Source organism: Bactrocera neohumeralis, chromosome 4 (assembly GCF_024586455.1).
Source record: "Bactrocera neohumeralis isolate Rockhampton chromosome 4, APGP_CSIRO_Bneo_wtdbg2-racon-allhic-juicebox.fasta_v2, whole genome shotgun sequence".
NCBI classification, from domain to species: Eukaryota; Metazoa; Arthropoda; class Insecta; order Diptera; family Tephritidae; genus Bactrocera; species Bactrocera neohumeralis.
The window spans coordinates 77,181,289-77,208,078 of record NC_065921.1 but is presented as its reverse complement, the minus strand read 5'-3'; the positions used below and the strand labels follow the sequence as shown (position 1 = coordinate 77,208,078).

General features: G+C 35.7%; 1 protein-coding gene across 6 annotated transcripts in view; it reads left to right on the top strand.

The window, feature by feature from the left end:
- The window catches only part of LOC126756146 (putative polypeptide N-acetylgalactosaminyltransferase 9), a 524,546-nt gene that overhangs the window by 405,506 nt on the left and 92,250 nt on the right, over positions 1-26,790 (top strand). For all 6 annotated transcript variants that reach the window (XM_050468994.1, XM_050468995.1, XM_050468993.1 and 3 more), the window contains one exon: positions 11,681-13,823. In XM_050468994.1, the coding sequence (XP_050324951.1) occupies positions 13,256-13,823 (568 nt within the window). In that variant the 5' untranslated portion in view covers positions 11,681-13,255. The remainder of the gene's footprint in view (positions 1-11,680; positions 13,824-26,790) is intronic.

Below are 26,790 nucleotides of genomic sequence, written 5' to 3'. Positions count from 1 at the left end.
ATGTATGTGCATTTGAAAATTGTTGGTTTCGCTTCCCGTGGTTGACCGCCAGTAACCGGTTCGTTGTGGTTATTTGTTGGTTTTTTTCATTAATTTCAAATGCTTATTCACTGTAAATATCTAAGCAATGTGCGCAAGCGCATATGCCAATGATTTGAAAGTTTGTAAAAAGGGAAAATTAAAAGCTGCAATATTTTCTTACACTGAGAAAAATTATTTAGCTATGCTTTGAAGTTTGCGCCAGTAAAAGGTTCTTGAGAATATATGAACAAATAAAGTCTAATTTTGTAAAGTTTTACAGACAGCAACTTAATTCATTCAGTTTGCAACTTTTTCATTATTAATTGTGTGGACTATCTGCTAATTGACTCAATTAACAATCTTCCCTCTCATTATTCCAGACAGGAACTTAATTCATTCAGTTTGCAACTTTTTCATTACAAATTGTGTCGACTATCTGCTAATTGACTCAATTAACAATATTTCCTTTAATTATTCCAAACAGGAACTTAACTGATTCAGTTGAAAATTTTTCCTTATTAATTGTGTTGACTCAATTAACAATATTTTCTTTCATTATTCCAGGCAGCAACGCAATTAATTAATTTTGCAAATTTTTAATTTTAATTCTGTAGACTATATGCTAATTGACTCAATTACCAACTTTTCAATGATTCAGTTTGTAACTTTTTCATTATTAATTATGTAGACAATATGCTAATTGACTCAATTAACAATATTTTCTTATATTACTCCAGAGAGCAATCTAATTGTTTCAGTTTGAAAAATTTTCATTACTAATTCTGTAGACTATCTGCTAATTAACTCAATTAACAATTTTTCTTTCATTATTTCAGACAGCAACATAATTGATTCAGTTTGAAATTTTTTTTTTACTAATTGTGTAGACTATCTGTTAACTGACTCAATTAAAAATCTTTCCTTTAATTATTGTGTAGCCTATTTGCTAATCAACTCAATCAACAATATATCATATATAATATAACATATAAAAAAAAATCCATCTGTAAACTAGCTAATTGACTCAATTAAAAAGCCGTCAGAAATGCTTTTGTAACACTACTGTCGTTGGGTATCTCTCAGAGCGATAACTCTATGATGATTAAAGTAGGATTAAACTTATAATTTTACTCGTTTTACTCATAATGAAACAATTAAGAAATATCACGGTTAGAATTTCATTGACAACAAATTGATATAAAATATTGCTTAATAGTCTAAATAATTATACAATTAACAGTTAGTTGAAAAATTAACAGTTTTCGTGATAATATTTTTGTCATAGAACAATTAGCTTATTGCACAGTTAGTATTCAATTGGCAATAAATTGAAGTAAAAGTCTATTTGAAGGACTAACTAATGTGAAAATTATGAACGCAATCTATCTTAATTGTGTAATTAAGATTACATCGGTAGGTAAGCCAGTAGTTTCAACAATTTTTCATACATACATGAAGTAATTAAGTGATATCAGAATTACAACTTAATTGATAAAATGGATGTCAAAGTCTATTGTAACATTATTTGTAAGGAAATGCCTTAGCTTAGGTTAGGCTAGGTTAGCTTAGAAGGTCGCTCCTGAGAAGGAACTATTTTGAACAGTTTAGAATGTCGGTCTTATATACTAGATCATAAGATCCTTACAGATCGACAAAGCGCTTTAAGCCTGTCACAAGTTTGTTGAGGCGGCTAATATCAGTTTCGGCTAAGTCTTCTGGTTCGCCGAAGGTAATATTACCGAGATGTTTCAAACTCAGTCTTGTAAAGGCTGGAGAGTGAAAGACAAAGTGCCTACATGTTTCCAGTTCACCCTATTTCATACAACTTTGAAAACTGCGTTAGTTTGCGGACAATACATTTTAAAATAAAAGACAAATAATTGAATGCCATCAATAGTTCTCGAATATTTTACAAAAATCTGTTTCAGGAACCGCATTCCTACGGCCAATGAAGTCCATTGTATATACTATAGGTGGTATTTGGAATGAACGCAGTCTATGAAAACCGATATTAGCCGGTCAATGTTAATTTTGTAAGAGCACCTACATTTGAGATGGATCCGGACAGTCATTGATTTCGAGCGGCAATTTTTTTGTTAACATACTATAAATACTTATCGAGGAATAACTATAAAAGAAGTTTGCAGATTATTGGCTTTTCGGTATTTAATCAACTCTAACAATACTTTTTTTCCCGTGTAAAACCCGTTTATTATTAAATATTCGCTATCTCTTCATATATATCTAATTTCCATCTGGCCTATGGTTAGTATTGGAGGTCAACCACTTCCCTTTTTCTATTTTGTCGCATATTCTTTGTAAAAAACTTGTTACGCAGTTGAATATAGAAATGTTGTAAGCAATATTATAATGGTGGCAATGTTCACACATTAGGGGGCTGTTTTCGTAAGAATTTTTTATATTACAATATAAATAGTATGAGAAAGATTAAAGGAAAGTGGTTAGAAATGTATAAAAACGAAGTCGTTGGAACAGGAAAAGGCTTTTCTCTTTGGCCTACTTAATATAACGCAAAGGTCCGGCAAAAGGGTATGCGTGTGAGGGCAAAATAGACCTAAAGTCTCGATTCAATCCTCATCTATTTATCTATATGTCTTTATAGAACAAATCTGATCACCAGAGTGTGTTCCTAACAAAAAGTGGTTCTTCTAAAAATCTTTCGGTTTTTCGCAAGTGGCTTAAAGCGTGAAGTTCAAGATACAACCCACCGATATGTGTGATGAACTCTTCAAACTCAGCTTCAACGAACTGCAATTATTGTTTTGCTTTCGATTCTAACTACCTGTTCGATTATTCTTAGATTCGAATTAACTAATTTTGGGATATGCTGCCAATTTAGTAGAACTGCTGAAAACTGATGAATTCCGATTTCGAACCGGCAATTGGAAATTTATCTATGATCTCATGTTTTATATTTTCAAGTGACCGTCGGATCAGAATCGAAGTCTTCTTTTGCCGAGGTAAATTTTAAATAATTTCAGGAATTTAAAATTCTGTTCTGTAAATTAGTTTATATGTAATTTTATACAGAAGCAGAGCAATTGGAGATAAAAGTTACATTTTTCAGAGAGACAACTTTTAAGATCTCTGGATTAAGTAGATCAGAGCACCGTTCGTTAGAAAAATACATGAAGTGAGACGACAAATCCCTCTCAGCTGTATCTTGGAAGAACTCAGCAATAATTGAGCATGATAAAGTTGTTGCTTTGGTTTCAGGGTCTATGGGTGAATGCAAATAAGTCAAGAAGTAGTCCTCATATTGATAAGGTTTTATTTAATATAACTGTATGTATATATTTATTTATCTATCGATTATGATCTTAAAGAAATATTACGATATTCTTTATACTTTTATGAAGCGTCTTAAAGACTTAAGATGGGGTTTAATTTGTTGAGCCTTAATTACCGCGTAAATGCACTTCGAAAAATCTTGATGGCATTGCTTGACATATAGTGCTCAGCCTTATTTCGAAAAACGACTTTTTGACATTTTGTGGGCCTGAGAATCTATGTATCCATAAAAGCCATACAAGTTTCAAAAAAATACCCTCAAATTATACCACACACCCGGAAATCAATGAGTCTCGTTATATATCTTAGAAAATTCTTTGGTTACCATTTCTATTTCCTTCACTTACTTTGCTTTCGGTTTTTCCACTTTCGATTGGCTTCGTTAGTTTTCCGCATAATTCTCTTCTTTATCTCATGGTTTATTTGTTTGTTCTTAATCTTTTTAGTATGAACTCGTTTCATTTTTCCTCCGCCGCTTGCCACAACATCATTAATTTTAATTGCAGCGAACGTGCTTCTTCTAGCCAGGCACTTTTTGCCCAGCTTTATCTGCAATACATAGTTCGTAGCTCGCGGCTGCATTGCCAGTGCCAGATAATTATTATTTATTCTGCTTTTGCACGTTCATCTGCTTTTAATTTACCTGCATTAGCGAGAAATGGCGATTATGCACGACTGGCCACGTTCTTTTTTCGATTTCTCTATACTTATATAACCTCAAGTTGTTTATCGCCCTCATAATTGTTACTTTTTTACATGAAAAGAAATACAAAATAAATTTTATTAAATATCGTATTATATGAAGTTGCCAGCTGTTGAAAATTTTAAACAATAAAGGAGAATACGAATATGAAAAAATAATAAAAATTTAAAATGTTTACAAAATTTTTAAAATTTAAATATGTATTTGTTTGCGAAAGATTGCCACCTGTTTGGCAATTTTAGTACGGGCATATTATCAATGATAACAACAAATTAGAATATAGGCATACATCTAAATATTTCAAAAAAAATTTTAAACTGAAAAAATAAATTTTTAGGGTTGTTGCCACCTTTTAAAAAATTATGATTCAGAAATATTGCTAGGATCAACATACTTAAGAGGAAATATATGTAAATTAGATTATGTGTATCATTCTAAAATTAAAAAATTAGCAGTTAAAAATACAAAAATGGATAGTAGCCACCTGTTTAAAATTTTTAATACACACATATTGCTAGACTTAACGTCGTTAAGAGGAATTAGAAATAGGAATATATGTATATATCGAATAATAAAAAATACCAGCAGCTAAAATGAAAATATACATATTTTTTTGGAGATGGTTGCCATCTATTTCAATTTTTTGATATAAAAATTTTGTTACGATTAACGTGATAAGAATTATACGAAATTTGAAAAAGTTTCAAATAGTTAAAATGAAAAAAATTTTAATGGTTGCCACCTCTTTAAAATTTTAATACAAAAATATTGCTAGATTAACGTCGTTAAGAGGAATCAGAAATTGGATTATGTGTATACATATATCGAAACTTAAAAAATATTAGCAGTTAAAATGAAAATATTTTTTTTTGGAAATGGTTGCCATCTATTTTAAATTTTTGATATACAAATTTTGTTACGATTAACGTGATAAGAACTATACGAAATTTTAAAAAGTTTCGAATAGTTAAAATGAAAAAAATTTTAATGGTTGCCACCTGCTTCAAAATTTTAATACAAAAATATTGCTCGGATTAACTTAATATTATTCTGTAACATATAAGCACAAAGTTACAAATTTAAAACTAAAAAAAAATTGTATTTCAAGTAGGAGTCAAAATAAAAATATAATTTTTGGAAATGGTTGCCATCTATTTAAAATTTTCGATGCAAAAATATTGTTAAAATAAATGTAATTAAGATTATAAAAACTTAAAAAAAAATACTAGCAATTAAAATTACAAAAAAATCACCATGGTTGCCACCTTTATAAAATTATTAATACAAAATATTTCTAGGTTTAACCTAATATTATACTATAACATATAGGACAAAGTTAAAAATCTAAAATTTTTAAAAGAATTTGTATTTCAAGTAGAAGTCAAACTAAAAATATAATTTTTGGAGATGGTTGCCATCTAGTTAAAATTTTTGATAAAAAAAATATTGTGAAAATAAACATAATGAAGGTTATAAACATTTTTAAAAATTGCTAGCAGTTAATATGACAAAAAAAATTGGGATGGTTGCCACCTGTTTAAAATTTTTAATACCAAAATATTGATAGGATTAATACTATATTACAATATAGTTATAAATCTAAAATTTTTTAAAGAGCTCGCATTTCGAACCTTTTTCGTAAAGGGTTGCCAGCCTTATTAAAATGTTTTGTTTAAAGAAATTTAAGAAATTTCCGTTTATATATAAAACTAAATTCTTTTGCCTAAAACCAATTCCTAAACGATTATTTAAAGGTGTTACCATTTGTTTGGCAAAATATTTACTTTTAAAAAAATTTTAATTCCCTAAATGGATAGATAAATCTATAGCTTTCATTTTAAATTTCACTCCATTAACCTAAATACGAAAATTTAATATGTATTATTGCTGCACACTTATCTTTATTAAAAACTTGTTTGCTATTTTGCAATATTCTCACATTCATTCACTTATCACCCTTCGTTCTACAAATCGTATCACCTCGTTCCATTTATCGAACGCGCTCACTAATTTATTTAGTCACTAATATGTTAATTGAAAACATTCTCATGTCAGTTAATTATCACTACAACAAAACCAACGCTTAGTCATTATACCCGTACTTCCTCCCACTCGCTATCGCTCTCGCGGCAAAACTCACTCGGACCGCGCCAAGCTACACACCACTCCACTCAGCGATATCGAGGCTACTATAATCTAGGCAATTAAATATGCCATAGGACAACGTGAAACAAAGTGACAAACTAAATAACTGTAATGCGAAAGTGGGAAAAGAATGAGCGCCAATATCCAATACACTCCATTTTGCACTTTTGTTGCTCATTCAACTGTCACGGTGTAATTTATACACGTCAATCGTAGCTGTCAAATCGGTTAATGAATCAAAGTACGGGTGGAAATGAAAGTTGCATGAAGAAAGTGTGGACGAGGGGTGTGGTAATGGCAAAACGATAAATAGTTATTTACTTGCTGGCGGTTTGTCAACTAGTAGGGAAGTGTATTGGGATTTTTGGGTTGCTAAAGCTTTGTAATTTATTTGACTTACTTGTTCGCTAGTGTATGGGTGTTTCTCCTTTTTCTACGCTATTTTTTCCTTTTACGAGTATTGAATGATTTAATAGATTATGCTCAACAGCGAAAAGCACTCATTTTTTGGTTAGTTATGCATGAGTTCTTGGATCGTTGGTTGACTGAACGGTTTTTATGTATTTTTCTATGGGAAGGCTTGGTGTCACGCTGTTAAGTGACTGAGAGTGGACATATTGTTAGGACAATTTTGTTTATTGAGAATTTTGTGAGAATACCTTTTAGGTAAAGACTACAAGGTGGAGTAGGGAATTAACTTGTTATTAAATTTCTGGTTAAGAAATAATTAGGAAAGTTTTCCGAAATAGTTAAAAAGGAAATTAGGTTGTAAGTTTGGAAATTGCCGGAAATTTGAAGTTCAAAAAACAAAACAAAATAATAAATAAATACTAAAAATTATCGTAAATTTTAAGCTAAAAAACAACAAAACCATGAATAAATACTAAAAATATTTTACGTTATTTTTTAATTTGGGTAGTGTTGCCATCTCGTTAAAAATTGTAAGTCAAAAATTTTGATAATATTAATCAACAATAAAAATATGAGTATGAAAATAATTATGTTTAAAAAACCTAGCAGTGTAAAGTATTTCTGTGGAGGGTTGCCATCATTTAAATATCTCTCTTTAATTAAAATTTAAAAATATTGCACATATGTATTTGCACTAATTTTACTACACTTAAGATCAAGTTTAAATAGGGCTGCAGTTCAAAATATTTTTTAAGGGTTGCCACTTTTTAGTATTTTTAGAATAAATAAACTTTACCAATATTGTGCGAATTTTAATATGCTTGTGATCAAGTTCAAAAATGTTTGTACTCAAAACATTTTTAGGCAGGGTTGCCACCTTTTATTTATTTTTGGTTCAATTAAACTTTAGAAATATTGCACTAATATTGATATACATATGTATTTGACCAATTTTAAATATGCTTGCAGTTCAAAATATTTTCTTGAAGGGCTGCCACATTTTAACATTTTTTTAATTTAAGCTTAAAAATAATACGTATGTATGTATGTACATACATATGTACATATCTTCATACATTTTATTATGTTTGAGATAACATGATTGTAGTTCAAAAAATTTTTTGGAAAGTTGCCATCTTTTAGTTTTTTTAGATTAACTAAACTCTAGAAATATTGCCATAATTTTAATATGTTTAGAATCAAGCTGAAATATGCTTTGTTGAGCAGGGTTGCCACAGTTAAATTAAATTTAAAAAATAATGCATATTTCCATAAATTTAGATCAAATTTAAAAATGTTTGCAATTCAAAATATTTTCATGAGGGGTTGCCACATTTAATTTTTTTTAATTAAGGTTTTAAAATAATGCATAACTGCATAACGTTTTTTATGTTTGAGTTCAAGTTTGAAAAAGTCTGCAGTTCAAAATCTTTTCTTGGCGGGTTGCCACCTTTTAGCTTTTTAGATTAATTAAACTGTAGAAAAATTGCACTAATTTTAATATGTTTCAGATGAAGTTTAAATATGCTTGCAGTTCAAACTATTTGTTGTTCAGTGTTGCCACATTTTTATATTTTTAAATTAAAGTTTAAAAATAATGTTTATTTGCAGACATTTTATAATGTTTGAGATCACTTTTAAAAATGCTTGCAGTTTAAATTATTTTTTTTGGAGGGTTGCCACTTTTAAACTTTTTAGATTAATTAAGGTTTTAAAATATTGAACTTATTTTAAGAAGTTTGGGTTGAAGTGTAAAGTGAAATATATGTTGTGCAGGGTTGCCACATTTTATTTTATTTTTTTTTTATGTTGAAAAATAATGTACATCTGCATAAATTGTATTTTGTTTGAGAGGAAGTTTAAAAATGATGGTAGTTTAAAACATTTTTATGTAATTTGGCTTAGATAAACTTTACAAATATTGCATGTCTGCATCAATTTTAAGATGAGTACTGTTTTTTTTAGTTTTTGCGGAATATTGCCACCTGTTTGATAAATATGTATACAAGAGCTCAATTTTACACTATTGACCTTAAATGAATATCCCAAATGTATCATATAAATAAAGATAGTTGTAATTGGATCAGTGGTTTTAGTAATGATAGCCAAAATAAAAATTTTACCCCATATTTAACTCATAAAAATGTATTATAAAATATTCCAAAATTAAACGCTCTCCTTAGCTCCACTTCATCATTTTTGTATGCTTCTATTCTTATTAAGTTCATTATTTATAGGAAAAACATTGGTATTTCGGTTCTACCTGAGACTTTCTTTGTTACCCTTAACTTTAAGATTGCTTATTTATATTTTACAGACATATATAGACGTGTAAACAATTAGCTAATTGATTCAATTAATTGACCAACCAAAAATATACCACAGTGAACTAATCAACTAAATTAAGAAGTCTTCAGACTGACCAAAGCAATTACAGTGCAACTTACACTACCCACTGTACTATACACGAATATGTACATAATACGATACTTACTTATACATATCGTATATACATATTTTTTTATATACCGTATATATGCGCACAATCATAATCTGATATGGCAAATTAAGTTTTAATAGCCTAAGCTTCTTACGCCATTATATTTATTTACTTTTCTCCGCACACCCACCCTGCTTCCCACATTTAACGTTTAACCTCCTTTCTTTTTCTGCGTTTTTATGTTTGGCCCATTAGTTTATTATTATTTCAATAATTTCCGCGATTTAATCGGCCCAATGAATTGAAAATGAAATTAATTTATGGTAAATATTTATTCAGCTAAGTGATTTCATATCAGATGCTTAGAAAAACAAACAAAATAACCAATTGTAGGGTGTCCTCAGCATATAAAAGCAATAAAAAGTTATGTATTTTTTTATATTTCCGTAATAGAAATAGTGATATAAACGATATAAGGGTTTGTTAGGAAAAAGTTGTAATTATAGTATTTATATGCCAATATACAATATACAAATATCGGTTAGGTTAGGTTAGGTAAGGTAAATCTGGCAAATAAGCCACGTATAGACCAGTTTTGGGTCTTTGCGAAACCATATGGAGTTCAGCTGCTAGGTCCAAATAAAATTAAGATCGAGAATAGTCATCGGATCAAAAAAATATATTTAAAATTAAAAATATATGATTTTTGGTGTTCTATACAATTTTTTATTAGAACACCCTGTAAAAGTTCTATTTCATATCAAATTTTAAGTTAAGTAAAATAATTCTTGACAAAATAAAATCATCAAAGATAGCAAATAGTAAAAAAATTCAATCGAACAATTAGTATGTCATGGAAGGTTGCTTGGGAAAAATATGGAGCAGTTAGATAAATATTTCAAGTCAATTCACGGCGTTCATTTATTTAAGTCATCCAATTAAGCGTTAGTATTATGTCTAAATCTAAATATAAACTGAATAATACAAAATTAAATAAATTGTATATTGAAAGTAGTGCAGAAAAACTGCACTTTGTGGCTCCAGATCACCTGCGTTGATTAATATAGTGAAAGACATCACTGGTAGAGAAATGTACTGTAAAGTGAACGGAATGGTAGAACACTATTTTAGGCGATCCCGACTAGTTCTCTAAGCTCCCAAACGGGCAGGGGGTATCATTTTCCCACGATAAGGTATGCCTGTCGTAAGAGGCGACTAAGATCCAATATGTACTATGTCTGCTATTTGGCTTGCCTCGAAATTACAGCATAGTTTCGACATAAATAGTGCTGTAATTCTCAGTTTGAGCCGATATTATAGAATGAGATTCCTTCTAATAAAAAGACACTTGAAGTTGAAGCGACAAATGCCACCAGTCATGAGTTTGATACGCTCGTAGGTACTCAATTCATAGTAACATAGGCTACTAAATCTAACCGTCGACATAAATCTCGTACCACGGACAGCAGTTAACTCTTGGAGTTCGCTCCAATCTGCTCATTGTGTTTGGCCCTCTGGGAAGATTCGTGATGGCTGTGTTTTAAATCTAAAGGCAGGTAGAATCGAAAATTCAGTTTATTGAGTAGTCGCACTGTGGCCGGGTGCCGGAGCCACAGCACGGCAGAGGTTTTAGGTCGACCTCGAACCCGTGTGTGAAAAAGGCGTGCCTTCCATCAGACCAATTGAAACCAAATAATACTTGCAAAAATGTTGATCAATGCATTATCTTTATCTATGTACTTTTATGCACCGTAGCGTAAGGCCAACTCCGGCAGGTACTGGAGTAAAAACACAACGACTGTTGGTGCTCTAACCGCTCTTATCTAGATTTTGTTGGCGTAGGTCGCCTGTGTTCTAGAAGCAAGTGAATATGCTCCGGGTAAAAATCATTTTTTTTTTCGAAGAAAATCGTCAAAAAAATATAGTGAAAATATCGCAATTTTTGTCGAGGTTTTTTAAAATCATTTGAACAAACTATTTTTTTCGATAAGAACCCAGAAGATATCCTCAAAAAAATATAAGAACTTGATTCCGCATTCAAAGTATGGCAGCTACATGCAATAGTGGTCCGATCTGAACAATTCCTTCAAAGATGACACCATGACTTAAGACAATGTTCCATGCCAATTTTTTAAGGATATCTCGTCAAATGGAGGAGTCTTCCATACAAGCACTTGTTCCAGATCATTCAGTTTGTATGGCAGCTATATGCTATAGTGATTCGATATCGGCGGCTTCGACAAATAAACAGCTTCTTATAGAGAAAATTACGTGTCCAAAATTACAGATCGATATCTCAAAAACCAATACACTCGTTCGCATATAGTACTCGTATTGGATATAGATAAAGGGAAGAACTTGGCTAAATCGACTCAGCTTGGCATGCTGATCTTCACCTACGTTTTCTTCTGGGTGTTAAATACTTTTTGCAGACTTTATATACCCTGTTCAAATTACAAGTATAGGGTGCTCTTCTTGCATATCTAACTATGTCTTTTTTATTGAAATTTTTGATTTACGACACACTTCTAGTTAGCAAGCCATAGCGTAACCTTAAGATCTACATGAAAATCTTCAACTTTTCTTTCACTTGTTTGCAAAATGCTATACTTTACTTTAACACATTCTTTTTCGTTTTTCTTTCGCAGATAAATAACATCAAGAACAAAAACAACAACAAAGGAAACAAACGAAGCAGCAGCGCTGAAATGAAAATAAAATTCTATATGGGAAGCACTAAGGAAACGACATAAAAGTAAACAAAATATAAGAGCCTTTTCACCAGCTCGAGCAACAGAACGTGCCTGCGAAGAGAGAGCGGGATTGTGATGAGCCAAACTGAAGGCCATAGACACAAGCACACATACGTATGGACTAATGCGATGAACCGAGAACGACAATGCGGTTAAGGTCAACACAGTAAAAGCGCAAAAGAAAGGAATAAATAAAAGCGGAACACAACAAAACCAACTAGTGCATAACGGTGAAAAGGCAATAAATACAAATGAAAAGCGTGTGCGAAGAAACAGAGCAGAGACAGAAAGATAGTCCTTGCAGTTTGTGATTTTCGCGCATATTTTTTGTGAGCACTTGCGAAAGCAACGGTAAAAGACGCACGAAGAAGCGTACGAATCAGTAAGAAAAACAAAAAAGTGAGAAGAGAAAATATTATGCTGTTGGGAAAGAATAGTTGAATGAGAGAGCAGCGCAAGGTAAATACAGCTAATGCCATTGACGTGGAAAACTGCAAACGTAAACAAAATTTTAAGTGCGACGGGAAAGTTTTAGTGGCCAGTTCAAGCGAAGCGACCATCGAGCGGAAGGAAGTAAGCGTAAACGGAGCACCATAGAAGCAAGAAAAAACGCTGAAAAAAACAAAAAAAAAATAGTTTATGCAAAATAACAAAGCTAAAAGCTGAAAAAGTTTGCAAAAATTGTTTATAAAAAAATTAAAAAAATTTATGTCTAAAAAAAAAATTATAAAAAAAAATTAAAACGGGAATTGAAAAAAGACCCACGTTAAAACCCACTAAAAGCGTGCCGCAACACATTTTATATTTTTCCTAACAAAAGTAATCAGCAAAACATATCAATAGCATTTAAATTAAGAAATAAAAATTTTGAAGCATATCTGCAGGCGCAAGCGTCTATAATAACAAGCGGTAAAGACACAGAGCGCTGCTTCAACTAAGAAAAACAGAAATCACAACAGTGAAAGGAGAAAAGGAATCACAACGACAATAACAACTAACACTAACGCATTTACTAAGCCAAACAACGACGCTGGACGCCCCACGGTATGCTAACAAATTGCGCAAATAAATAAACACACATACACAAACAGCAAATCGTAACGCAGCAAGTCGCAAGGTAAACGAAAATCGGCGCTACGCAATCAGCTAAAGCGACAAAGCATAAATTACAACTAATTGAGGCATACATTTAGGCGCATAATAAACAAATCTCAGCACAGTACTAGCGCAGTGACGTGACGCGCGGGCACACAACGCAAATAACTCATTTTTGCTGCAGAAGAAGAGCAACCAACAGCGCCGGCGAGTAATTGCAAGAGTGTGGCAACCGTAGGGTCCATGCATTTAGATGAAATATTGGCAATAGCGACGCGTAAAATATTGAAAAGCAACAACTACTAGTCAACGCACAACACAAACACAATCAAAACGCGCAAATAAAGTTAGACGCAACGCACACAAACACACGAAATGGCGTTCATTTGGCGACGACGCTCCGCGTCCATTGTGAAAATCGTGGCCGTGCTCACCGCCATCTGGTTCACAGTGGCGTTCTTCATCTACCACGATGATGCGGCACAGGGTAGCGGCAGCAACAAATGGAACGGCATGTCGCTGGCGCTGAAAAGTGTCGCCGGTGGTGGTGGTGGCGGTGCGCCGCCTAACGCGCTCGACGCTGAGCAGGGCATTTATGAAGCCGGTGGCGGTTTTGGCGTTGAACGTGGCGGCGTGGCAGCGGACGATGGTGGCGCCTACGTGGAGGGTGGTCGACGCGAACAGCGACGCGGTGTAGGCGATGTGCCGCCACTCGAGCACAATCAGCTGCTGGCAAATGAAGATATTGCCCGACGGGCGGCTGGTGACGATGCAGCCGACGCGAATGTGGGCAATTTCGCGCCAGATCTTAATGTGGGCGATGAATCAGTGCAGAATAATGTGGTGGTGGCGGCGCAACCAAACGAGCGCGTCTATCGTGGCAAATTGATTGCGGGCAATAAACCCAGCAGGAGCGCCATCAAAAAGGTGCCCGAAGATGATGGTGAGTTGGACTGGCGTTGTAGTCATTTGTTACATGTACTGTGCTCTATATATATATACATATATACATATATATATACATATTTACAGATATAAATATATTCATCTATATATATATATATATATAAGCATTTATACATATACATATATGTACCTTACTTTGTTTGCGCTTAATTTTTGCTGCGCTTCACCGTTTTGTGTTCGGCGCTGAGCGTGCGACATTTGCGCGCATTAATTTTATGGCGCTGCTGTCTATTTGTTTAAGTAGCCAGCTCATCAAATTAATTTCGTGCATTTATATACAAGCAAAATTACATATATATATACCCTTATTTACTTTATAAACCATTAGGCATTGTACTAATTCCTGGCGTTTGCGTTTTGCGGGTTTTGCTGATGTTTGCTAAAGCTGTTTGCTTTGTTGTTGTGTTTAGTGGTTGCTAAACGCTTAGCTGTTAATGCAAATGTCTAATTTGTGGCATCAGCATTTGGCGTGATATATTTTTTATTGCAAAAAGGTAGATATTGCATTAAATGTGGATTGTTATACCCTGAACAGGGTTCATTATAATTAGTTTGTAACACCTAAAAAGAAAAGTGAAAGGCCCTCGAAAATGTGTATAAATGATCAGTTTAGGATAGGTTAAATGGCTTAGTAACCAATATAAATTTGCACTCTCGCCAGTTCGGTGTGGTATCTGAAGGTCGGTGTGCGCTCTCAAGTGTTTAAGTTTTGACCGCCCAAAGGTGGGACAGTCAAGAAGGAAGTGTTGAGTTGTTTTCAGCTCATCTTCTTCCATACAGCTTATGCAAATGGCGTTGGGTATGACTCCCATCTTTACAGTATGGACACCAATAAAGCGATGGCTTGTTAAAAACCCCATAACTTGGCAGAGGCTAGCCTTACTAAGGGCAAAGAGATCTTTAGATCCCTGCGATCGAGCTTGGTTCAAAACCGATGGTGGCACAGCGCTGACCAAATTTCCGCGAAGCCCAGCTATCTAGCAGTAGAACCCAAGAGGATACGGGATCATCGAAGCTCTCCCATTCTACTGAAAGCGATGCTAGAGTGCCTTTCCTTGCTTGCTCATCGGCTTTGCAATTTCCTGCGATTCCGCTATGGCCCGCACCCATACCAATATTATCGCAAAGACTGTCGATGCTTTGATAGCGAGGTTAGAAACTCACTGTAAGTGAGTTCAAGACTAGTATAGCCCATGTGCTATCTGAGTGAATGGTAACTTCTTGGAAGGAGGCTGCACTCCGGTGTAGCAGATCTACTGCTATCTTAATGGTTTAACCTCGGCCTGGAAGACGAATAGTCAGGAAGTCGTAAGCTGCAGAGTGTTGATAGAGAGCTCCTTACAGTAAACTCCTCCACCAACCTTCGCCAAATCTTTTATCCATCCGTAAAGAAGCTCACTTCCCCTCTCCTCCAGCGGCTTCTTCCCACTCACAGCTCCTTTGTCGTAATATGGGCCACCAAAGTTCAGTTTGGCGACACCATGATTGAAGTGATCCGGTATGAAGTAAAAGTGTGTGAGGATGGCCGAGTGTTCAGGTACGTGCTCTTTTAAAAACCCAGATTTTCTGAGTTTAATTGCCACTTTCGCAGCCATACAGTTTCTCACGATGTCTACAGGCACTTGTGCAAGATGGCGTTAAGTGTCATAGTTGGAGTGGTCCTTAGTGCACCACATATGCCGATGAGCGCCACCCGTTGACCGCTTTCGACTGTCTTTGCAAGTTTGGTCTTTTCTAGAGCTCTCCACAACATAAAGACTACGTAGAACATAGTCGGGTTGACAGAGGACCACTTTCGGTAAGAGACCCCACCTTTTGTTAATGGCTCCTCTAGAGCAGTATAAGTCAATCAATGCCTTCTTTGGTTTCCCTTTGATATTTGGCTTCCTTGAAAGATTCCTATCCAGGATGAGCCCAAGACATTTCACTATATCCGCCGGATGCAGACGGTTGCCTCCCATTTGCGGCAGCGCAGCCAACGTGATCTTATATCTTCCAGTAAATAAAACCATCTCGGTTTTACTTCGGTTGCTGACGAGACCACTTCCGAACGCTCAATTTGTTACGATGCTGGTACACCCCTGCTTCAACTCAGGAACTTTACCTTGACCATAAGCCCATAAGCCATAATCAGCTTAATGAGCTGAGTCTATTTAGCAGTCTGTATGTCCGCCGCGCCCTTACCCGCACTTGTTGTCATTATTATGTAGTGGCTTGTGAACTCTTAGAGATTTTTTCCATTCTAATAGTTCTGCTTCACTCGCACTTCTGTTGCCGGAATGAGCGCGGAGAAAAGACTCGAAGATGTGGGCTTAGCAGTGTAGAGCGTCGCTAGGAACAAGCGACTTTATTTTTGCTATGTGCCATTAGTAGAAACATGATTGCTCATACTCTTATGACGACACACGCCTACAGAATGGGGCTGACTGATCGGGAAGAGTACAAAAAGTGTCAAGAACAAGGTAGAGGAAAACAATAGATCACCTCTTGTGCATTTGTCCCGCATTAGCAAAGCAACGTTTCATGGTATGAGACACTGGAAGAGGTATCGTTAGTAAGACCACAGAATCTATTAAAATTCTAGTCAAGCCATGCGTCCTGATGGATGACTTCTTATGAGCTACGTAACGGCACACTATAAACATCGCTAAAGGCCGAAACTGGCTTATATGCAGCTGATTAGTCGACCAGACTAATGTACCCTTTGATCTCTCCAAAAATTATTCTTTCCAAAATTTTATCGAATTGCGATCCTCTGTTTAAATTATTCCTTGGAAAAGCGCTAAGCTAAGCTAAGGATCTCCAACTGTTTTGCTAGAAAACTCAAATATTTTTTATAAATCTGAATATTATACAAAAATAATATAAAGGGGAAAAAAAGTTTGACCAAGATGTTCTGGGCATTGAAAGAACCTCCAAAGTAGCGCTCAGCCTTAGGATTAATAACGGGGTTTTCAATAAGAGCGCTACAACAGAATTTTTTAAAAAGCAAACGGTTTGAGATGTCAGTTAAATTCGTCGTTCCTATGAAAGAACATTCAATGCCATTATGGATAGAACTCGATTTTTTTTGCACGGCCATCGCTGGCTTGCTGGCATAGACCATATACTTAATGTAGCCCCACAGGAAAGAGTCTAACGGCGTCAAATCGCCGGTCGTGCCGCCAATTTACTGGTCATTTCGGGAGATAACATGTTCACCAAACTTGGTTTTCAATAAATCGATTGTGTAATTCTGTGTGCTGTGTCGCTTGTGACGCCGTCCTTTTGGAACCACATATTTTCCAAGTCCATTTCATCTAAATCGATCCAAAAGTATTTGGTTATCATTGAGCGGTAGCGTTTCCCAACCACAGTAACGTGCCGGTCTTAATCATCACGGAAGAAGTAGAACCCAATGACGCCGCCGGTCCATAAACCGCACCAAACCGTAATTTTTTTGGGATGCAATGGTGACTCATGGAGTACATGTGGATAGCCTCATCGCTGAAGATGATTTTTCGATATAAAATCCGGATCATTTTCAAGTTGTTGCTCAGACCAATTCACGAACATACGACCATTCTAGTGGTCAAGTGGCTTCAGTTCTTGCGTTAATTTGATTTTGTAAAGATGTAGGCCGATATCTTTTTGGAAAATTCGCAACAACGACGACATAGATAAGCCCAACGCCTGAAAACGATGTGTGATAGACTGAATGGGGTCTTCCTCAATTGATGCGCTAGAGGCAGCAATATTCTCAACATTCAAATTTTTCCACTAGACGCTCAATTGGTGATTTGACAGGACGATTTTGACAACAATAAATGGGACGTAGTGCTCTCAAAGTTGAGGCCACTGACTCCGAATTTCGGTAGTAAATTTTAATAATTTCGACTCGTTGTTGGATCTTATATATGAAATGGCATACCTTACTGAAGAGAAATGTAAAGGGAGCGGGAAAAAATATGGCGTCGTTGCCGTCCCTATCGGCCTATTTTTGTAGCGTCCCTATGAAAGCCCTCTTTATAAGGCGTCTTTAATTTTCTTAGTAAAAGAAGAAGGGAAAGAGAGCAAAAAATGTCTGCAGCATCTCAAAATTTATTAAATTCGGTGAACACCTTGAAGTCGGCAAGATGAAATTGACATTGAAGAAGAACGCTTGCAAAAAATCAATGAAGCTCACACAAATCCTCCGACAGCCGCAATTACAGCTACTATCAGCATACTCTCATATGTTTATATATATATATACATACACATATGCATTTGTAGAAGCTTACAAAAGTACAAAGCTCTAAAGTATATAGTCAAACATGCAAAGCGCAGCATGTGGCATGCCACATATAGAGAAATATTTGATTTCTTACATTGTCTGAGCAAGCAACGAACACTTTCGAAAGATGTCCAACAAGAAACTACACTATTGTGAATAAATATGTGCATAAATGCATATATAAACATACATACATACAGAGGACTACTTGCAACAGCGCTTGCTGCAACGTTTTCGCTATTTACACAGCCACGCAAAGCAGCATCCTTGCAACCACATAAATATACTACTTACATACAATAACATATATGTATATTTATATAAAATATATATATACAGTTAAAATATATATACACACATCTTTATATAAATATACGCAGTGCTGCCCCTTGCGCTTCCGCAACACGACATTCGTCAATTGAGCGCGAATGCTTGTCGTCCACAATTCATCTGACGGCTGGCATTTAAGATTTTCATCGTTGTTGGCAAACGATTAAAGTGCGATTTAAATGCGCCTTCGGCTTAAATTGCCGCGCCATGCAAACTTCAGTTGCGCGCTTGAGCCGCAGCCAGCCACTGTGCCTGCCACATGCCACATTGTACTTGCGCCGGCACTTCGTTGGCAATGATGTGGCAGTGAAGTGCAAAGTGATTGCTGCTGTTACTGTTGTAGTTGTTGTTGTTGTCGTTGGCATGAATGTAATGTTGCAAATCACTAAACGCACAAATACACACATACAAATATAGCAACAAAGATATTGTTATAGTCTGCTGTCGCTTGAATGGGTGCTTTTCGTTGTTGTTGTTGCTTTCTTGAAAGCATTTTGCGTTTTTATTTATTTCTAGTTGTAACTTTTAATTTGCCTATTCGTTTTTATTGTTATTGTTGTGGTCTACATGTTGTCAATGTATTCGCGCAACGCTGATTTACGAGCGTTTATAGCCGGCCCAAGCAATTACGCAGACAAATGGTTTTGAGAATCTGTTTTTAAATAGTTGCTGGCACATTCTTCCCTTTAATTGCGCTATTTATTGAGGAGGCAAGAATTCTGGCATCGGTTTAGGCATTTTTAGTGCCACAAAGCGTACTTAGACTCCGCGTTCTTACACAAAAGGTTTCTGTATTTTTAAGATTGGATAGTATGTATGCCTCCTTAGTAAGGTCTGAGATCTGATCTGAGGTCTGATTCAAAAGGATTTCAAAAGGTGACTCAGTAGGTTGGCTTCGTATTAAAACGATGATTGAGTTGCACATCTAAAATTCACAGCTTTCTGTCTTTTCCTCGCTCTTACTCTTCTCTCCCTCTCTCTTTCTCCTTCCCTCTCTCTTTCTCCCTCCCTCTCTCTCCCTCTCTTTCTCCCTCTCTCTATTTCCTTTGCTCTCTCTGTCCCTCTTTTTCTCTCTCTTTACTCCATTTCTCTTTAGCTCTCTTTTTTTCTCCTTTTCTTTTTTTCTTTCTTTCTTTTTTCTTCGTTTATCTCTCTAACTTTCCCTCTTTCCATTTCTCCTACTCCTTAGATGATGAAGATCTTTCTTTTCCTCCCTTTCCCTCTCTTTCTTACTCCTGCTGATGCGGTCACAATTGAGGTTAAGCTTGCTTCATGTATTCCTTTGTATAGAAATCGTAACGAGCTCGGATCACCATCTGCCATAATCATTACCCTAATGTTTTTTCGGAAACACTCTTTCGTTGGGTACAATGTAGTTCCATGACTAGCCGGAGCTGTTTCAGTAACAATCCGCTAATTTATGACGCCTCAGACTATTGTCAAACTGGTCCACCTTATACCTTATATAGAAACTATAAGCTGTTTTATAATTCTTGTGTTCCTCAATCGATTAAAATCAGATATCGGATCCTTAAGACCCGAGGAAGTTGAAAGAAATTGTATTATGAAGCTAGTTATCAAAGCCTATAACTAACCAAAGTTTCCTTAAAGCTTCGCAACATCATTAAACTTTAAAAGTTGCAGAAATTTTGAGAGAAATTCTTTCAAAAACCTTAATAAAATACTCTGATCGACATGAATTCAGAAATATTACATAGTAGTTTTATAAAAGACGTTTTTCTAGAGCTTTCTAGCTCCGTTATTTGATATATGTAGATAACCATCGATTCAAACTAAGGTTACTTAATAAAGAAAAAGCGATGTTTAATACTGTTATCTTCATCTTGATTTTGATAGATTATTGAATTGCAAACGCATGCTCTAGTGATCCGATCTGAAGCATATGTTCGAAGATTACAGTGTTGCTTTGGATAATAAGCCTTGCCTTAATTCGTAAAAAAAGTTTTCTATACAAGAACTTGGTTTTCATGGATTAATTTGTATGGTAAGCATATTCTATAGTATAACCTATAGCATAACCTATAGCATAACCTATAGTATAACCTATAGCATAACCTATAGCATAACCTATAGTATAGTCTATAGTATGTCCTATAGTATAACCTATAGTTCTCCGTTATCAGTCTATGCGATAAATGAGCAACTTTTTGGGATAAAAATGATGTGCAGAAAATTTCAGTGTAATATCTCAAACACAGAGGATTAGTTGCATGCTGCTCGCCTACACAGTCGCGCTATACACATTATCTATTTTGCTATAAGCGGTAGAAGGCGGCTCACGTAATTCGATGGAAAATACGCACATAAGTTTGCTGCTTTACACCAACAGCACGAGCTTTTGTTCTCTGTGTTCCTTGTTTTTCTTGCCACCAGTTGCTGCCGCCAACTCGTGCGGTAAACAATAAAACGCATTTTCTGCCATCAACCACGTTCATAATTCTAAGCGTGCGCCAGCGCTGCGGGCTAATAAGCCAGTGTGTGTCATGCCATATATCAAATAGAATTATTGAATGTCCAGATATACTAAAATTTATATACTTGTATGAAAACACAATTGTAAGCGTGTGTATTTGTGCGTGAACAGCCATTTTTTTAGCAGTCGCATGCTATTCACTTTATTGGCAGCCATAATGAATGGCTGTGTGGTAAATTTAGCGCAATAAAAAGTAAAGTTGAATGCAGAAAAAATGGCAGAAAAATCTGAAATTTAGCAAAATCATCGTTGCAGATAATTGCTTGATAACTGATTGGACTAAATTGCATTGGGAGCGCTGATTGCAGTTCGCAACAGCAACAGTTCACTAAAGGCAGAGATAGGTCAAGAACGCGCACCTTCGGATAGTTATTTATATGGTGGGAGTAAAAGAAAACTTAACCAATTTTCCTAGAGGCATATTGAACGGCAAAGTTCTTGGAAATAAACATTGGCAATCTATTCAGTAGCGGAGCGGCATACTGTCCAGTCAGAAGCTCCATATTTATTTGAGAGTGTCCACAAGCTTTCTTTCATCATCTCTAGTATAAAAAACTTGACAGCTCGGGCGAAACACATGCAAGGTGAACTCCTTCTTGTTCTTCTCCAAGATTAGATGTCCACAAGCTATATAACTCAAAATTTGACTGGTCGGGCGAGCCTCCTTCTTGTTAAGATTAGACCTTGTTAAATCAATTGTATGCCCCTGCATGCCCAAGATAAACTCATTCTTTTTGCTCCGATAACTTGATAAACGCATATAGCTCGCAGTTCTAACAAAGTTGTGAGTTCGATATATGAAAACTAGTTTAGTAATTAGAATACATTTTTTTTTGCAAAACTCTTCTTTTTTTTTATTAAAAATGGTTCCTTTCAAAGTTGATACACTGCTATAGCGTACCTCTAACTTTTCGATACCATTTTTGTAGTACGATTGGTCCATCGTTTCAAATCAAACCTCAGTTTCGGCGGTCATCTCTTAACTCGACGAAAGTTGCTTCCCAGTGTGCATTTTTCTGAGATCTGAGAAGAAGAAATAGTCGCTGCGGGCCAGATCTAGAGAATACGGTGGATGCGAAAGTTATCCAAAACCCAACTCATGGATTTTTACCACCGTGTCAGTGGCTTGTAACACGGTGCATAGTCTTGGTGAAACAGTACTTTCCTTTTCTTGAAATGCGCCCGTTTTTCGGCGATTTCCCACTTCAAATAGACCAATAAGGCTATTTAGTTAGCTAGTCACTGTTGATGGGCCTTTCTTTTTCAAGGTGGGCAATAAAAAAACAGACGCCATAACCTTGTCAAGCGACTATTGCTTTTTTCCACACTTTGGAGCGGATTAATATTGTGCAGTCCACTCGGATGACTGTCGATTGGATTTCGGATTGAAATGATTCCATGTTTCATCCATTATCACATATCGACTTAAGAATTCGGATTTATTACCCTTGAACACCTCCAAACACTGCTCCGAATCATCAACTCGTGATTGTTTTTGGTCAAAAGTGAGCTCGCGCGGCACCTACTTTGCTCAGAGCATTCTCATACCGATGTATTAGTGAATGATATGATGTACACGTTCGCTTGATAACTTTAAACCTTTACCTGTTATATTGGACAACTTCAGTTTACGGTCATCCAAAATTATTATGTGAACTTTTTTGATATTTCGTCGGTAACAAGTTCTGTTGCGCGTCCACTAGGTTCGACGTTTTGGTGCTCATTTCACTACGTCTGAACTTAGCATACCAATCTTTGATGGTTGATTTTCCTGGAGCAGTGCCCGGAAACTCGTCATCAAGCAAAGTTTTTGCTTCAACTGTATTTTTTCTCTTCAAAAAGCAATATTTTGTCAACAACACGCTAAGGTCCTGGTTTATCCATTTTTTCACAATAATAAAAGTTGATTCAACGCACCTTTTGAAGGTCACTGCTAAAAACCCCCTCAGATAAGAGTCGTAGCGTCATCTATTGACCTTTGAACGGTTAGGGAAAGCTCTAACGCTCTATACTCTACCATATATTGAGTAGTCGAAAAAGTCTTTTCGTATTTTGCCAATAGCTGACTTTGCGGTCGCATATCTCGAGTGCTACCAATCACATTGTATCGTACCATATAGTGTTGGAAAGCTGAGATTTTAAGCTTCATTTAACCGAAACAAAATTAGATTCGAGAAAGTCGAAAAAAGTTACAGCTGTTCAAAAATGAGCGAAAATAATGAATAAATTCGCTATATTTTGAAATTTTTGTATAAGAAAGCGAAGAATGCCTTGCATCCCACATTTATTTATTATTGATTGTTGTAAATATAAAAATACGAAAAGACTTTTTCGACTATCCAATATATGCCTCATTTCTGTGCTTCAGTTCAACAAGCGCCCGCTCTCATATATAATATTACATTTCCAATCTCTACTGACCGCTAGTGCAAACCCTTTATTGAATTTTATGCCAATTTCGCATTAATTTGTTATCCACTTGCAATTATTTGAAAGGTTTGCGAAAGTTTCTAGTCCAAAAAGCATTTTAAATTCCCCCGAAAGCTCAACAATCACTAAGTGGCGCACCGCTAGGACTCTCATCCCTACAATTTATACCTCAATACGTAGCAAAGCTTGCCAACCACATTCGATAACTGCTCCGAAAACACACTTCATTCGTTGGGCGCGCGTAATATTTTGCAAACAATGCTTTTAAGAGCGCACAAAACTGTGCTATGGCAAAAACAACAGCGAACAATACATCATAGAAATGCGTAAAACAAAAGCATAAATAACGCAAATGAACTCGAAACTGGCATTTCAGCATTTTTCCGCCGCTCCACCCACCAAACTCAAGCAGGCTAACTGAACTAAAGCATTACCTCGACACAATTTTGTTGAATGAGCGTGAGCGTGCACTAGAGTTATAAGCTCAAAAATTATATAATAGTCGTTGTACTTGTACAAGTATATATGTACATATGTATATATTTGTATAAATATGGATTTGTGTGCATACTTATATTTTTGTGCATGTATATACATATGTGTGTGTGTACATGAGTGCATCATAAATTCATTGACTTTCCATATATTATTACCATTCAAATTTTGCCGCTATTCAACTTTTCTACACCATTCAATTTACCGCTGCTCTATGCATTTTTTCCTTTTCTCGATTTTCCGAATATATATTGGTGAAAATGCAATTTAGTGCCATCTTTTTTGTTATTGCTTGCATGCGTTTGACTGCATACTTCACAGCATGCACATTGTTGCGCCTTATTGTGGCTCAAAACAAGCAGCAAATTTCTAATAAAATTCTATATGAGTACGCATTATATATGAGCACATTAGGGTGTGCCAAGAAAAAAATATTAATAGTGAATATTTATTGATTATGATTCACCATAATACAAGGGAAAAAACATCCTTGCAAGACAAGTTTTTTAATTAAATTCTCAAAGTAGTCGGTGAGTTGAGTTGGATATTACTTTGGCTCACCCTAATATATAGTACTTATGCAGATTATATGTATGTGTGTTCCTATACTAACATATATCTACGTATATACTTCCTTTCGCTTGGTCGATTCAGGGAAATGTAAACACATATGCATTATAAAGGGTGTTTTTTTAGACATGTGATTTTCAAGCAGAAATTAAACGCATAAAAACTAATGTTCAAGTCAAGAATTTAGCTTTATTATAAGCACAAGGATATATTTTTAAAGTGATTTCGGCAACCGCCTCGCTGCCTCGCATAAATTCCAGCAGAGTAGCCTACTTTTCGATTAATTTTTGCAGCCATTGCATCGTATGTCAGCAATAACGTGCGAAATGTTCTCTTCCAAGGCGTCAATCGTCTCGAGTTTATCTGCGTAGACAAGCGAATTTAACGAACGGAGTTCCAAAAGGTTCTGTGCTTGGCCCATTGTTGTGGAACGTGTGTATGACTGGGTGTTGCGTCTCCCACACCCGAAGCTGGTACAGATCATCGGAGACGCGGATGATATTACCAAAACTGTAGTGACGAAAGAACTTTGCCAACTTGAGAACCTCTAGTATCAAGCGGCAGCAACGATTAAACAATGGCTCATGGCAACAAACCTACAACTCGCTGGGCAAAAAACAGCAGCTATGCTGATCACAAGTAGGAAGAAGCTCGAAGACATCCAACTAAATATCGACGGCCATAGTTTCATGACCCAAAAGTCGCTGAAGTACCTAGGAGTACTGATAGAGAATAGAGGTATCTGAGAAAGCAGAACGTGCAACGGTCGCTCTAACAAGAATAATGGCAAACATTGATGGACCAAGCCAAAATAAGCGGGCGCTTTTGGCCAAGGTGAGCCAATAAATTCTGATGTACGCAGCACCCATATGGAAACCAGCACTACAGTAAAATACATATACTAGGAAAGCGAAATTTGCAATGCAGTTCAGTGACATTAGTGTCTCATTTGCATTTCGCACGGTTTCCCACGAAGCGGTTGAAAGTAAAGCGGGCATCATGCCACCAGAGATTATGGAGATGGAACTCAAAAGAGTACACGACAGGTCCACAAGACTGGGCAGGCGATTAAAGGTGGGAAAGCGGAAAGATGAGAGGCAAACAAGCCTCAATGAGTGGCAAAAACGACTACAACGGAAAGATGGACTCACAGGCTAATTAAAAGTGTAAAACCGTGGTTAGATAGAAAACATGGATAAAAAGATTTCTACTTGACGCAGTTTTTGACGCGGCACGGGTGTTTTAGAGAGTATCTCTACGAATATGGACGTGACGATGGGACGAATTGTTTCTTCTGCGATAGCAGCGAAGAAAACGCGCTGCACATCTTCTTTTTCTGTTATCTCTGTCGTTACGAAAAGGAAAGAGCCGATCTAGAGGTACTAACAACGGAACGAGTGACTCCGAATAACATAGTGCGGTTTATGACTGAATCGAAATTAGTGTGGGATAGCGTGAGAGCGTGAAATGCTACTTATAGTTCTGAAAGTGCTAAGAAGAAGTGGCAATGCAGAGAAATCAAAAGATCAGAAAAACTAATGAGGAATAGGCCAGAATGGCGTGACTGACGAGCCGAATGGCTTAGCTTGGCCTCACGATGTAATGCCTAACGGCAGTTCCCCGTGGCAAATAACAAGCAATGACGATAGAGTTTAGTACGTAGGCCCCGCTTTCGCGGTCATCATCAATCGTGCATCCTGAAAAATGTCGGTATCTTTCGAAGATTTCGCCTCCAAAATAAAAAAAACTAAAAAAAACACCGAATTTATATAACTCAAGAAAAATAAATCGCACATCTACGACGCGAGATAATGCGCTCACCAAATTTTTACTTCAATAAATAAGTTTCTTCGTTGGCTATATGGCATGTAGCGCTGTTTTCTTGTAACCAAAATTAGTTCACATCAAATGCAGTAGTCTACATAGTATAGTGTAGTAGTCTACAAAGTTTAATGAAAAAATTATTGCCTCATTGAAATCCACACGTCTAAAAAAATACCCATTATATGCATTAAATATAAAATAAAATGTTTTCTTCTCCCCCTTCCACTCAGCCTTATTATCTTCTTATTATTTTCGCCACATAAAAAAGTGGAATAAAAGTAGAAAATTAACTGCACGCATAAAATAGCAGCTCAGACTATTCATAAAATGTCCTTTAAGCTTTTAAGCGGATTTATGCTGCGAAATAAGCCACTTTTTTCAACACATACATAGACACATAGTACTTAAATACATATTCAGACATACACATATGGACACAACAAAAAATATAATCTCATTCTCTTCCATATAAAAATATTTTTATGATTTTTCTCTCACTTCTAACCACATTTAACTGTTATTAAGTATGAATTTACGCCTTATCTG